At 40.3% G+C, this 15025-nt stretch overlaps 1 protein-coding gene across 1 annotated transcript in view; it reads left to right on the top strand.

The window, feature by feature from the left end:
• HTR2C (5-hydroxytryptamine receptor 2C) overlaps window positions 1-12963 on the top strand; it is a 318127-nt gene extending 305164 nt beyond the window's left edge. The window contains exon 6 of the mRNA XM_081115142.1: window positions 9876-12963. Coding sequence (XP_080971268.1) covers window positions 9876-10699 — 824 coding nt within the window. The 3' untranslated portion in view covers window positions 10700-12963. The remainder of the gene's footprint in view (window positions 1-9875) is intronic.
• Window positions 12964-15025: the final 2062 nt, after the last annotated feature.

The raw sequence follows: 15025 nt of genomic DNA on the forward strand, positions 1-15025 counted from the left end.
TGATATCTGGTATTGAGATCCCACCTACTTTGTTCTTCTTTCTCAGGATTGCTGCAGCTATTCGAGTTCTTTTTTTATTCCAGATGAATTTTTTCGAGCGTTCATTCTAGATCTGTGAAATATGCCATTGGTATTTTAATGGGAAGTGCGTTGAATCTATAGATTGTTTGGGGTAATATGGACATTTTGATGATGTTGATTCTACCAATCCATGAACACAGTATGTTCTTCCATCTGTTTATGTCTTCCTCTATCTCTTTTTTCAGTGTCTTGTAGTTTTCTGCATATAAGTCTTTTACCTCTTTAGTTAAATTTAATCTTAGGTATCTTAATTTTTTTGGTAAGATGGTAAATGGGATTGCTTTTTTAGTCTCACTTTCTGTAAGTTCACTATTGGTGTAAAGAAATGCCATAGATTTCTTGGCATTAATTTTGAATCCTGCTACATTGCCGAATTCATTTATTAAGTTTAATAATTTTTTAATGAAGTTTTTAGGGTTCTCTATGTACAGTATCATGTCATTGGCAAATAAGGACAGTTTTACTTCTTCTTTTCTAATTTGGATGCCTTTTATTTCTTCTTTTTTTAAAAAAGCCATAGATTTCTGGGTGTTAATTTTGTATCCTGCTACATTGCAGAATTCATTTATTAAGTCCAGTAGTTTTTTGATTGAATGTTTAGGGTTTTCTATGTATAGTATCATGTCATCTGCGAATAATGACAGTTTTACTTCTTCTTTTCCAATTTGGATGCCTTTTATTTCTTCTTCTTGTCTGATTGCAATGGCTAGTACTTCCAGTACTATGTTGAACAGGAGTGGTAGGAGCGGGCATCCCTGTCTTGTTCCTGTTTTTAGGGGAAATGGTTTTAGTTTTTGCCCATTGATTATGATGTTGGCTGTGGGTTTGTCATATATGGCTTTTATTATGTTGAGATATGATCCTTCTATTCCTACCTTGCTGAGAGTTTTTATCAAGAAAGGGTGTTGGATTTTGTCAAATGCTTTTTCTGCATCAATTGATAAGACTATGTGGTTTTTATCTCTCAATTAGTTTATGTGATGTATTAAGTTTATTGATTTGCGGATATTGTACCATCCTTGCATCCCTGGGATAAATCCTACTTGGTCATGGTGTATGATCTTTCTGATGTACTGCTCGATCCGATTTGCTAGGATTTTGTTGAGGATTTTGGCATCTATGTTTATGAGGGAAATTGTCCTCTAATTCTCTTTCATTGTGTTGTCTTTATCTGGTTTTGGTATTAGGGTGATGCTGGCTTCATAGAATGAGCTTGGAAGTGTTCCTTCCTCGTGAATTTTTTGTAGTAGTCTGAGGAGGATAGGTTTTAGTTCTTCCTTGAATGTTTGGTAAAACTCCCCTGTGAAGCCGTCTGGTCCTGGGCTTCTGTTTGATGGAAGCTTTTTGATGACTGCTTCATTTTCTTCCATAGTTATTGGCCTATTGAGATTTTTAGATTCTTCCTGATTACGTTTTGGAAGGTTTTATTTTTCTATGAATATGTCCTTTTACTCCAGGTTGTCTAGTTTTTTGGAGTAGAGCTGTCCATAGTATTTTTTAACAATCCTTTTTATTTCTGTGGGGTCTGTTGTTATTTATCCTCTTTCATTTCTGATTTTGTTTATTTGGGTCCTTTCTCTTTGTTTCTTGGTTAGCCTGGCTAGAGGTTCATCAATCTTGTTTATCCTTTCAAAGAACCAGCTCTTGGTTTTATTGATCTTTTGTATTGTTTTTCTGGTCTCTATGTCATTTATCTCTGCTCTGATCTTTATTATTTCTTTCCTTCTGCTTACACTGGGCTTTTCTTGTTGCTCTCTTTCTAACTCTTTGAATTGTAGGGTTAGGTAATTTATTATCATTGTTTCTTGTTTTTTTGCAGTGGGCTTGTAGAGCTATGAACTTCCCTCTCAAGGCTGCTTTCGCTGTATCCCATAGGTTTTGGATTGTTGTGCTTTCATTGTCGTTTGTTGTCATGATGTTTTTTATTCCTTCTTTGATCTCTCTGGTGATCCAGTCATTGTTTAATAGCATGCTATTTAGTCTCAATGTGTTTGATTTTTTTGGATTGTTTTTATTGTAGTTTATTTCCAGTTTTATGCCATTGTGATCTGAGAAGATGCTTGATATGATTTCTATCTTCTTGAATTTGAAGAGACTTTGCCTGTGACCCAATATATGGTCTATCTTTGAAAATGACCCATGTGCACTTGAGAAGAATGTATATTCTGTGGCTTTGGGATGAAATGTTCTGAAGATGTCCATTAATTCCATCTGATCTAATGAGTCATTTAGGATTGATGTTTCTTTGCTGAATTTCTGTTTAGAGGATTTGTCCAATGGTGGTAGTGGGGTGTTAAAGTCCCCTACTATGATTGTATTGCTGTAAATCTCTCACTTTATCCCCTCCAGAAGTTTTGCTATGTATTTGGGTGCTCCTATATTGGGTGTGTATATGTTTACCAGAGTTATTTCTTCTTGTTGGATTGCTCCCTTTAGTATTATGAAGTGGCCTTCTTTATCTCTTTTTATGTCTTTCACTTTGAGATCTAATTTGTCAGATATAAGTATTGCTACCCCAGCTTTTTTCTTATTTCCATTCGCCTGAAGAACCTTTTTCCAACCCTTCAACATCAGTCTGTGTGCGTCTTTTTTTTCTGAGGTGGGTTTCCTGTAGACAGCAGATATATGGGTCATGTTTTCTTATCCACTCAGTTACCCTATGTCTTTTGATTGGGGCATTTAATCCATTTATATTTAAAGTTATTGATAGATACTTGTTTGTCGCCATTTTTATTCTTTATCCCTGTGTTCCTTCTTCATTTCCATTTTTTTTTTTTTTTTTTTTTTTTTACAGCGGACCCTTTAGCATTTCTTGCATTGCTGGTTTGGTGGTAATAAATTCCTGTAGTCCTTTTTTGTCTGTGAAGTTTCTGATTTCACCCTCAATTTTGATTGATAGCCTTGCTGGGTACAGTATTCCTGGATTTAGACCCTTCCATTGCAGGACTTTGTATATTTAATTCAATTCCCTTCTTGCCTGATGTGTTTCTGTTGAGAAATCAGTCACTAGTCTGATGGGGGATCCTTCATAGGTAACTTTCTGTCTCTCTCTCTCTCTGGCCGCTTTTAAGATTCTTGCTTTGTCATTGGTGTTTGCCAATCCTATCTAATAATAGACAAACATGGTAATTAACCTTACCTCTGACATGCTTCCCATTGGCTAATCAGGACGATATGCAAATTAACTGCCAACAAAATGGTGGCTGGCAGTCAGGCAACTGAAGTGAACAGGATGCTTGTTTGCTCCAGTGACAGAGGAAGCCAATGTTCCCCGACTGCTGCGGCCCAGCTCTGAGCTCCGGATGCAACAATGTTGCAATTATAGAAGCTAAACAAACCCCAGGAACCTACTTACAGCCAGCTTCGGCCTCAGAGCTTAGAGCGGCAGTGATGGCAACAATGTTTCAATTATATAAGCTAAACAAACCCAGATACCTGCTTTCAGCCAGTCATGCCTCAGAGCTGGAGCTGACTCTCAGCTCTAGTGACAGCTATAGAAGGTAAATAAATCCCAGAATTAAAAAAAGAAAAGAAAAAAAGGAGAGGCTGGGAGCTTCAGTCACCAGCCAGCCTGAAAACGGCCCTCAGCCCCTCACCCAGACTGGCCAGGCACCCCAGTGGGGACCCCCACCCTGAAGGGTGTGTGACCAGCTGCAAACACCCATCAGCCTATCATCCAGGCTGGCCAAGCACCCAAGCAGGACCCCCACCCTGATCTGGGACACTCTTCAGGGCAAACCAGCCGACCCCCACCCGTGACCAGGCCTCTATCCTATATAGTAAAAGGGTAATATGCAAACTGACCCTAACAGCAGAAGGACTGGGAATGACTGGTCACTATAACACACATTGACCACCAGGGGGCAGGTGCTCAATGAAGGAGCTGCCCCCTGGTAGTCAATGAGCTCTCACAGGGGGGAGCTCTGCTCAGCCACAAGCCAGGCTGATGGCTGCCAGTACAGCAGTGGTGGTGGGAGCCCCTCCTGCCTCCTCAGCAGTGCTAAGGTCTGCTCCCAGCTGGCAAGCGGGGATCCCCCAAGGGCTGCCGGGCTGCCAGAAGAATGTCTGATTGCCATCTTAGGCCCAATCCCCGGGGAGCAGACCTAAGCCAGCAAGTAGTCATCCCCCTAGGGGTCCCAGACTGCGTTAGGGCACAGGCCGGGCTGAGGGACCCCTCGCCCCGAGTGCACAAATTTTGTGCACCAGGCCTCTAGTTTAATTATAATGTGCCTTGGTGTTGGTCTTTTGGGGTTCATTTTGTTTGGGACTCTGTGAGCTTCTTGGATTTGTGTGAGTTTTTTCTTCCCTATATCAGGGAAGTTTTCTGTCATTATTTTTTCAAACAGGTTTTCTATTCCTTGCTCAGTTTCCTCTCCTTCTGGCACCCTATTATGCAGATGTTGTTTTGTTTTATGTTGTCCCAAAGTTCGCTTAGGCTCTCCTCCTGCTTTTTAATTTTTTTTTTTCTATAAGCTGTTCTGCTTGGGTATTTTTTCCAACCTTGTCTTCTAGCTCGCTGATGAGGTCCTCTGCTTCTTCTAGTCTACTGTTGATGCTTTCTATTGAGTTCTTTATAGCAGTGATGCCATTTTTCATTTCTTCTTGGTTCTTCTTCATTTCCTCTTGGTTCTTACACATATTGTTGAATTTGTCTTCCATTCTTTTCATCCACCATATGGCCATTTCTCTGAATTCTTTCTCTGACAGGTTGTTTGCCTCCATTGCCTCCATTTTGTTTACTTCCTTTTATTGTGATGCCTGTTTTTCTTTCATATGCAGGCTGTTTCTTTGTCTCCCCATGATCTCTCTTCTCCAGGAGTTTGGTTATGTCTTTCTCTCTCTGTTTTCCATGAGGAGGAGGAGGGCTCCTCTGAGTCCACGTATTCACGCTGCTTTAGATCCAATGTTTCTGGGTCAGTAGCCAATTCCTGGATGCTGTGGTTGCAGGGTCTCTGGATGTATATGCTTCCAAAAACAGCCACTCAAGATGGTGCGGACTGCCCCTTCATTTTTTAATACCATGCTATTTAGCCTCTATTTGTTTGAATGTTTGTGAATGTTTTTACTGTAGTTGATTTTTAATTCCATTTTATTGTGATCCAAGAAGATGCTTGACATGATTTTAATCTTCTTGAACTTGTAGACAATTGGTTTGTATCCTAACATGTGGTCTATCTTTGTGAATGATCCATGTGCACTTGAGAAGAATGTAAATTCTGCAGCTCTGGGATGTAATGTCCTATAAATATGAATTAAATTCATCTGATCCAGTGTGACATTTAGAGTCACTCTTTCCTCATTAATTTTCTGTCTGGAATATCTATCCAACAAAGTCTATGGGGAATTAAAGTACCCTACTATGATTGCATTTCTGTCTATCTCTCCCTTAAAGTCCTCTAGGAGTTTTTTGTTTGTTTGTTTGTTTGTTTAGATGCACCCATATTGGGTACATATATATTTACCAGGGTTATATCCTCTTATTGGATCAATCCCTTTACTATTACGATGTGACCTTTGTTGTCTCTTGTGATGGCCTTCATTTTGAAATCTATTTTGTCAGATATGAGTATTGCTACCCCAGCTCTTTTTCCGTTTCCATTTGCTTGGAAATTTTTTTTTCATCACTGACTCTCATCCTATGTGAGTCTTTTGTTCTGACATGGGTATCTTATAGACAACATACAATTGGGTCATATTTTTGTATCCATTCATGTACCCTATGTCTTTTGATTAGAGCATTTTATTCATTTATATTTAACTAGAGGAGTGGCCCTCGGTGTGGCCTACCAGAATTGGACTGAAACTGGCAGTCCAACACTGCCTGATGCTCCCACTCATCCTGGCCCCACTGAGCCTGCCGTGGGCTCATGCCCAGTCAGTCTTGATCATGAGAGGCCAGTAGGTCAGCTGAGTAGCATTCCTGCTGTGGGAGCTCACTGACCACAAGGGGACAGCTCCTGTGTTGAGCGTCTGCCCCCTGATGGTCAGTGAGCGTCATAGTGACCAGTTGACCAGTCGTTTGGTTATTCAGCCACCTAGGCTTTTATGTATATACTAGAGGCCTGGTGCACAAAAATTTGTGCACTGGGGCTGTGGGGTGGGGGTCCCTCAGCCAAGCCTGCCCCCTCTCATAGTCCAGGAGCCTTCAGGGGATGTCCTACTGATGGGCCTAAGCCGCAGTCTGGCCTCCCTCTGCGGGAGGCAACCGGGCCAATCAGGGGAAGGCGCCACCCCCATCACCCTTCTGCTGCTGCCACTGCCAGCCACTGCAGCTGCAGGACCTTAGCCCTCGCTTCTTAGTGCTGGCCCCGCCCCCTGTCCACTGGTGGGTGGGGGGCAATCTGGGTCCAGGCCAGCTGGGGGAGGGGTTGTGGGAGATTGAGGCACAGCAGGTTGCACCCCGTCCAGCCTCTGCGGAGGTGTGGCGCCTGGACCAGGCCCGTGCCACTGCCTCTGTGGCTGCCTCTGCAGAAGGGGCAGCACTGGGACTGGGACCGTGCAGCCCCCTCTCCTGCTGCCTCTGCAGAAGGGGCTGCAGCACTGGACCAGCCCATGCTGCCACCTCTCCTGTGCCGCCGCCTCTCCCGCACCGGCCCTTGCCCTTGCAGGTGCTGCAGCTTTGTCTGGAAGGAAGTCCAGTCTATCTGGACTAATTAGCATATTACCCTTTTATTAGTATAAATAGATGTTATTATTGATAGGTGCTTATTTATTGCCATTTTACTTCTTTATGCATATGTTTCTCTCTCTCACTATTTCTTCTACACATTACAGCAGTCCCTTTAAAATTTTTTGCAGTGCTGGTTTAGTGGTGATAAACTCCTTTAGCTTTTTTTTTTTTTGTCTGAGAAGCTCTTTATTTCACCATCTGTTTTGAATGATAGTCTTGCTGGATATAGTCATCTTGGTTTCTGATCCTTGCTTTTCATTACCTTGAATATTTCATGCCATTCCCTCTGGCCTGCAGAGTTTCTGATGAGGAATCAGCTGACAGCTTTATTGCAGCTTCTTTGTAGGTAATAAAGTGCTTTTCTCTTGCTGCCTTTGAGATTCTCTCTTTGCCTTTAATTTTTGTCATTTTAATTATGATTTGTCTGGGTGTGGGCCTGTTTGTGTTCTTCTTGCTTGGGTCTCTCTGAGCCTCCTGAATTTGTGTGACTTTTCTCTTTACCAGGTTAGGGCAGTTTTCTGCCATTATTTCTTCAAATACATTCTCTATCCCTTGCTCACTTTCTTCTCCTTCTGGCACCCCAATTATGCAAATATTGTTACATTTCATGTTGTTCCACTGCTCCCTTAAGCTATCCTCCTGTTTTTTAATTTTTTTTCCTTTTCCCTGATTGAGTGATTTTTTCTACCCTGTCTTTTAATTCACTCATCTGATCCTTGGCTTTCCATAATCTGCTGTGTATTCCTTCCACTGTGTTCTTTATTAGTGCTATGTCATTCTTTAATCCTGACTGGTCTTCTTTCATAATTACTATATCTTTTCTCACACTGTTGAGTATTCTTGCCATCATTATTCTGAACTCTATATCAGATAAATTTCTTATCTCCATTTCATTTTGCTCTTCTTCTGGAGCATTCTCTTGTTCTTTCATTTGGGGATTGCTATTTTTTTGTCTCCCCATTTTGGATGCCTGTTTGGGTTTGTGTCGATGTATTAGGTAGATCTGCTATGACTCTCAATCTCTAGTGCAGGACAGTGTCAGATGCTGTTTCTGACTGGCCCTGAGTACCTTGTTTGGGGCTATCAGCAATTCACAGTTTGTGGCTCCCTCTGCTGGGGCTGAGTGCCTTTTCTACCAGCTTCTTTCTGATGGGCTTGTACTTTCTAGAGATTCCCTTATATTTATGACTTTTGGACCAAATGTTCTAATGACATAAGATAGCAGTATTCTTGCCTGTCTTTTTATAACTCAGGAAATATAACCAGTGTGGTTTGCTGTATTCTGTATTTTCAAAAGCTGTTGAAATTCATCCAAATATTTCAGCAAACTTGGTGAAAATTACCTTCTGATACTTGCCACTCTTCCCATCCAGGCTTCAGAGGTCTCTGTACCAGGATCCTTCACTGTATTACCTCAAAATGCATTCTGTTTGGGTATGCCCTAGTTTTTATAGCCTTTCTTACTTTCTTGAATGGCATGTGTAGGTTCAGAGTTGTAGGGATGTACCAAATACCCCAAGGAGTCTTGTCACATCTATTGCTGCTTCTTATACCACCACTTGTTCTCTCTCTCTCTCTCCCTCTCTCTCTCTCTCTGTCTTTCTCTCTCTTTTCTAGAAAAAGGCTAGTCATTTTAGAATTTCAGTGTCTGAGGAAAAAGGCTTAAATATAACTCTCCAAACACTCTCTTCTTCTGGTCTTCCCCGAGATTAAATAACAATCAACATCATGAGTGAACTCTCAAAAAAAAATTTACCACTTTTTCCCTTTTGATCATCCAGTAACTTTATACCTGAGGAAGGATATTAAGACAAACTGTAGGGACTTTCAGTTTCAAATTTGTCACAGTTCCCTGCATGTTCTCTAAAGCCAGCAATGATCTCTGAGAGTGCACTTCTATCTCTTCTCACTGTTCATGGTATTGATGTCCACCATCCCAGGATTCCTAATAATAACCTGATAGAATCCTGAAAATGCAATCTGAATTTTCCCAGCTTTCAAGTTTCTGTGGACATAAGGGAGAATAAATTAACATTAAGATTTGACTTTTCTTGAAAGTGATTCCAACTTATTGATGCAGAACATCTTCAATATTTTCCATAGTGATTTCTGAAAATTTTCATCTTCCTTACTAATGCTTATGCACATAATCACATCCTGCTCCCACCTCCTTATTGATATTTTCTGCCTGTGAGCATATTATTAATGGAGATGCTTACCTAGAGTACTAACTCAGTATTCTTAAAAATAAAACTGCTCAAAATTTTACACAGAAATTAGAGGATTGCATTTTTTCCAACTCTGTATTTCACTCTGTCTCTGAAACTTGAAACAATGTTGCTTATGACCAGACTCTCACTGAAACTCTTGCTAAAAAGAGAGTCCTTTCAGTTTCTGCTTATATAGCGTTTCTGCATAGTGGTCACATCTAGTTTCTGTACCACATTTGGGGGTCATACCATCCTCTCCACCTCCAATAACTCCAGAGTTCCCAAGCCATATCTCCAAAGGACTTACACATAAACTTTCCTCTTGTTGACCCCTTTCCTCAGGAAAGGTGGGAATGGAAATGTATGTTGTCAGCTAAGAACTCATCTCAAAATCAGGCCAACCAAATTTGGTATGCTATTGTTGCTCTTATAGGTGATATACTCATCATTTGTATTGCATTTGGAAGATGATATGCTAAAACAGAATGATTGAATTTTTTAATGTCATTGAGTACAGATGTAAATGTATTCATTCATTCATTCAAGAAATATTTATTGAGTACCTTTTATGAGCCAGGACAGTTTTAGGAACTGGAAATAAAACAAACAGACACAATCCAGTCTTACAAAAACAGTATCTCTAATAGTTAATCTCAATAATGATAATTCCATACCTTCTATAAGAATTTAGGGAGAAAGCATTCCTAACATAAAAAAATAACTTTCATTTTCTCACACTACTACTCTTTTGTGTGACTACCAATTTATGCTGTGAATAGCTTTCAACAAATGTCAACTCTAGCTTTTCTTCAGCAAAATGCAATTGAATATATGCCATTGCACAAATCTGTTCAGTCCTTCAATGTGCTATAACAATGTCCTACTATTTTTTATTTTTTATTTTTCCCCCTCAGGTGTGTCAGTACCGATTCCAGTGCTTGGACTGAGGGATGAAAGCAAGGTGTTTGCTCGCAATACCACCTGTGCGCTGACTGACCCAAATTTCGTTCTTATTGGGTCCTTCGTAGCGTTCTTCATACCACTGACGATTATGGTGTTCACCTACTTGCTGACGATTTATGTTCTTCGAAAACAAGCTCTGATGTTACTGCACGGCCACACCGAGGAACTGCCCAAGATCAGCCTGGATTTCTTGAAGTGCTGCAAGAAGAATGCCACCGAGGAAGACAACGCTGCTAACCCTAATCAAGACGTGAGACCTCGCCTAAGAAAGAAAGAAAAACGTCCCAGGGGCACCATGCAAGCTATTAACAATGAACGGAAAGCATCGAAAGTCCTTGGCATTGTTTTCTTTGTGTTTCTGGTCATGTGGTGCCCGTTTTTTATTACTAATATTCTGTCGGTTCTTTGTGAGAAGGCCTGTAATCAACAGCTCATGGAAAAGCTTCTGAATGTGTTTGTTTGGATCGGCTATGTTTGTTCAGGAATCAATCCTCTGGTGTACACTCTTTTCAACAAAGTTTACCGACGGGCTTTCTCCAACTATCTGCGCTGCAATTATAAGCCAGAAAAAAAGCCCCCGGTCAGGCAAATTCAGCGAATTGCTGCTACTGCTTTGTCTGGGAGGGAGCTCAATGTTAACATTTACCGGCCTACCAACGAACGCGTGATAAAGAAAGCTGATGACAATGAACCAGGGATAGAGATGCAAGTTGAGAATTTGGAGCTCCCAGAAAATCCCTCCAATGTGGTTAGTGAAAGGATCAGTAGTGTGTAAGAAAGCGCAACACAGTCTTTTCCTACAGTAATGCTGGTAATGTAGGAAAATATTCTTCTATGATCTCCCGCTGGTTCTAACTAATGTAAATACTGCTGTCTGAAAAAAAAGTGTTTTTTATATATAGCTTTGCAATCCTGTATTTTGCAATCATGTGTACAATAGTGAGATTTAGGGTTCTATATTTACTGTTTATAATAGATGGAGAATAACTTATTTTGATTCTTTGATGCATAAAATGTTGATTGTTTTCTTTCCCTTCCTTCCTGCCTTCCTTCCTTCCTTCCTTCCTTCCTTCCTTCCTTCCTTCCTTCCTCCCTGCCTCTCTCTCTCTCTCTCTCTCCCTCTCTCTCTCTCTCTCTCTCTCAACCTTCTTTTGTGAATAAGGAAATGTTCATCTCAGGTGGCATTTGCAGGAGACCAGAATGATGCATATGACAGTGGTTGTATTTCAGCCACACTAAATTAAAAATTCGGTGGAATCTTTTTCCAGGTTAACAGTAAATATATACTTTAAATACTTGCTGTGCTGTGCTCATCCATCTACACACATAAACACAGTAAGATAGGTTCTGCCTTCCTATACTCTGTCATATCGTTAGTGAGGCAAAGGTAGAACGTAGCCTTTTTGTCACATATGGGGCAAAATTTGACATTGTCAGAGTGTTGTGTTGATATTGTACTGCAATGTCTATCCCCAAACATAGTGGTATTTTAACATAAGCAGCTGATTAACCGGGACTACAGAAGTGGAAGGATAATACGAGATACATCCACGAATAGCTTTTCACTTCTTAAGGACAATGTTCAAATTCTGATTATAATGACAAACAAATTGAAATCAATGTTTTCATTCTGGTCCTTAGTAAATACCTAATTACATAACTAAACTGGGAAATGAGGTCCCAGGTTTATTTCCCAATCCAGAATTCAACATCAATTGGATTTTGATCTCAGGATCCTGGAAATTCTTGTGCTACACACAAAGTGAAATTAGCATTTTGAGCCTTATTAAAGTATTTTTTTAATTATGGTACCTCTGTCTATAGGGCCCAATTTTGTAGTCCGTTTTTGAGTAAAACTTGAGTTGGAAGCATAGATGATCAAAACCTTGGGAGCTTTACTTGATTAAGGACTACAGAATGAGGCCCTTAGAATGTGAAAAAAGTAATTAAAAAGAAGCTTTTACTGAACTCTAGGAGTAAGAGAAATACAGAGTTTCCATTTGGATTTTAAACAAAATTTATCTCATTTTCAGATCCTTCCAAACTCTAGTGCAGGAAAAGGCTGCAGCTAATTTGTGAAAGTGGCAAGCTCTTCATTGTACTGCAATTATGTACCAGAAGTTTAAACCTCTGCAGCTAATTTGTGAAAGTGGCAAGCTCTTCTTTGTACTGCAGTTATGTACCAGAAGTCTAAACCTTTGTTCAAATATAGTGTTGTGTTACAATCAGTATTGGCCATCGTTTCATTCGTGGGCCTGCTGCTCTCTAAGAATTCAGTACCCCTTTACTAGCTTGTAAACCATGAAAGGTTTTCAGGCATTGCTACAGTCAGACCATTAAATCTATGCTGTGTGCAGAATATACAATGTGTCCAGTAACTGTATTTCCATGTGTGTCCATCTCACACAACTGTGGAACAATTTCTGAAGAATTCATGATGCTATTTCTTATACCTGACAGTTACTTACATTAAGGTGTGCCTCTCAGTATCCTGAAATTGGTGAAGGCAGAATCTGAATTTCTAAGACCCCTGATCTGTGTCCTCAACACACAGCATAGAAAAATCCAACAGTCTGCCACAGGGGCAGTGGGAGAGCTGCTGTACTTGAGGAAACTCATACAGCCTCTACTTGATTCACAACACTGCCAAATGTCAGTCAATTCCTTGAGCATGCCCAAATCTAACCTGGAAGTAAAGCCTACCTGCCTGTTAGCTCTGTCGAACTGCATGTTAAAACAATTATATGAAATTGAATGAGATGATCTAATTCTTACTGAAATTAAATGTCTGAAGAAACAGCATGCATCGTGCATGAGTTGTGCACATACAGAGGGTGTCCTGCATGTATGCCATGTATGTTGCATGAATCCATCAATTTGTATTAATGTAGGGCAGAGTAGGTGATATCAAAGGACTGAGGAAAACCTGTCAGCAGTCCTTATAAAGACCACACATTCAGATCTGAAGTATTTTGAGTATTAGAGAAAATTGGAAACATCTGATTTCTTAACTATCAGGGCAAGCTCATAGCACATGTTTTACACAGAAATAAAATATAAACCACAATGTTCAAAAGCACTGGCAATAAGTGGAATGATAATAGCTTATAGCACATTTGTTAATAATTCTTATGTCATCAAGTAGTAGTACTTCATAGTACCCAACACAGCAATTATTCTCAAATTGTGTGCTATTCGTAAGTTCTGTGCAGTTTAGTATGAAACAAATATACTTATTTGGATATAAATCTTACAGTTCAAGGTTAAATCTACAAACTTTTATAAGTGTTTTAAAAAGTCCATGTGATAACTGTGAACGTGGTGAATTTACTGTCAAACAAATCATTTTGATGAACTATTATATATGTATATCTGTTAAGAAACATGCAACAGACTGCCTTTATTATTTCCTGTAAAACTTCTCCATCATATGGTACTTGTTGTGAGTGGTGGCAAAGTGTTGTTTTATTCTTGGTTCCTGCATTTCCCCGCTCCAGGTGTTTGTGATACTTCCCATTAATTTATTAAATTTATTAAACGTTGACTGGTGTGTCATGTGTCTTTATTCCACCTGCATCATTTGAGGGGGGAAATATATCACTTCGCTTCATTTTCTTTTCAAATAAGTTGACACAGCCAGAAAATGCTGCTCTTCTGATTAATTCTGCATGTACTCAAAGACTACACCACCGGAAGAAAGACAATTAAGATGTGTAAACCACAAAAACAATATTAAAACAATATCACTGATTATTCATGAGCAGAATAACTGAACTACCAAATTATCCTACCTTCCTTCACCTGAGCAGGGACCTGGGTGGCACACGTGCTGTCCTTGTTATAAGTGTCATTGCTACCTTATTCCCACCAGACTCTAAGCTCCTCGAGAACAGGAAGGACCATGTCTATCTTATGGACGGTTTTATCCCCAATAGTTAGTGCTCACTATACATTCAACAGATACAGATTGAGCATCGGTACCTGTGGGCCTTGTATTATCTTTTAGTGTTGCCCAAATGGGCCTTACAATTCCCTGCTCTTCAGTCATGCACTGTAGCACAATCACCTTAACTTACCTCCATCCCAAATGGCTTTGGATATCTCCGCAATCATCAGGACAACCATACTAAGCTGCTCGGTTCCTTCATACCCGGAGCCAGGGATGACAAAATACACATATACCTTCTTGATGCTGGGGGTGCCTAGGTGATATTGGTGTGACTTCAGTTCTCTGAGAAGAAAGCAGGAGAGCCTTATTCCTTTGCCACTATGACTAGGTTGAATCCTAGGAGTAGGTGAAGAAATAAAGGTTGAACTGACACTTGAAACAACAGGTCACTGCTGCCCATGGTCAGAAATATCTTGTACTATTGAAGCTAGGGGCTACTCTCCCCCAACAGCGAAGCAATGGGAAGATGGTGAAATTTCTGAAGGTAAAGAATTGGAGTGGTTACTACTATTGGAAAGGAAAGTGGTCAAGGGAAGGCTGAAGTGCCTCATTCCACAGCCTTGGAACTTCTTCGTAGTTTGAAGACAGAAAGATGCTTCCTGTTATCAAGTGACAGTCTCTGCCAACTGCAGAAACACACAGTTCCTCAGCTCACGCTTAGGCCAATGCAATCTGCAAGGTTGAGGCTCATTTCTCTCTGTACATCCTCCCTAAGCATGTGTTAACATATTACCCACAGAGCCAAATATGTTAGAAAGAGATATTTGTATAAGCCGGTGGTTCTCAACCTGTGGGTCGCGACCCCTTTGGCGATCAAAGGACCCTTTCACAGGGGTCGCCTAAGACCATCCTGCATATCAGATATTTACATGACGATTCATAACAGTAGCAACATTACAGTTATGAAGTAGCAATGAAAATAATTTTATGGTTGGGTCACAACATGAGGAACTGTATTCAAAGGGCCAGAAGGTTGAGAACCACTGGTATAGGCAATGCCAACAAAAGTAGGTGGCATCATAGTGGTTCTCAACCAGTATGTGACCTATAGCATACCTATAAACAAATGGTTCTAAGAGATAGGTTGGGTTCCCCAGAATGTAAACTCTGAGATGGAGATAAGTGTGCAGGATGTTTATTGGGAAGTGACCT

Source organism: Myotis nattereri (genome assembly GCF_964212035.1).
Source record: "Myotis nattereri genome assembly, chromosome: X".
NCBI lineage: Eukaryota > Metazoa > Chordata > Mammalia > Chiroptera > Vespertilionidae > Myotis > Myotis nattereri.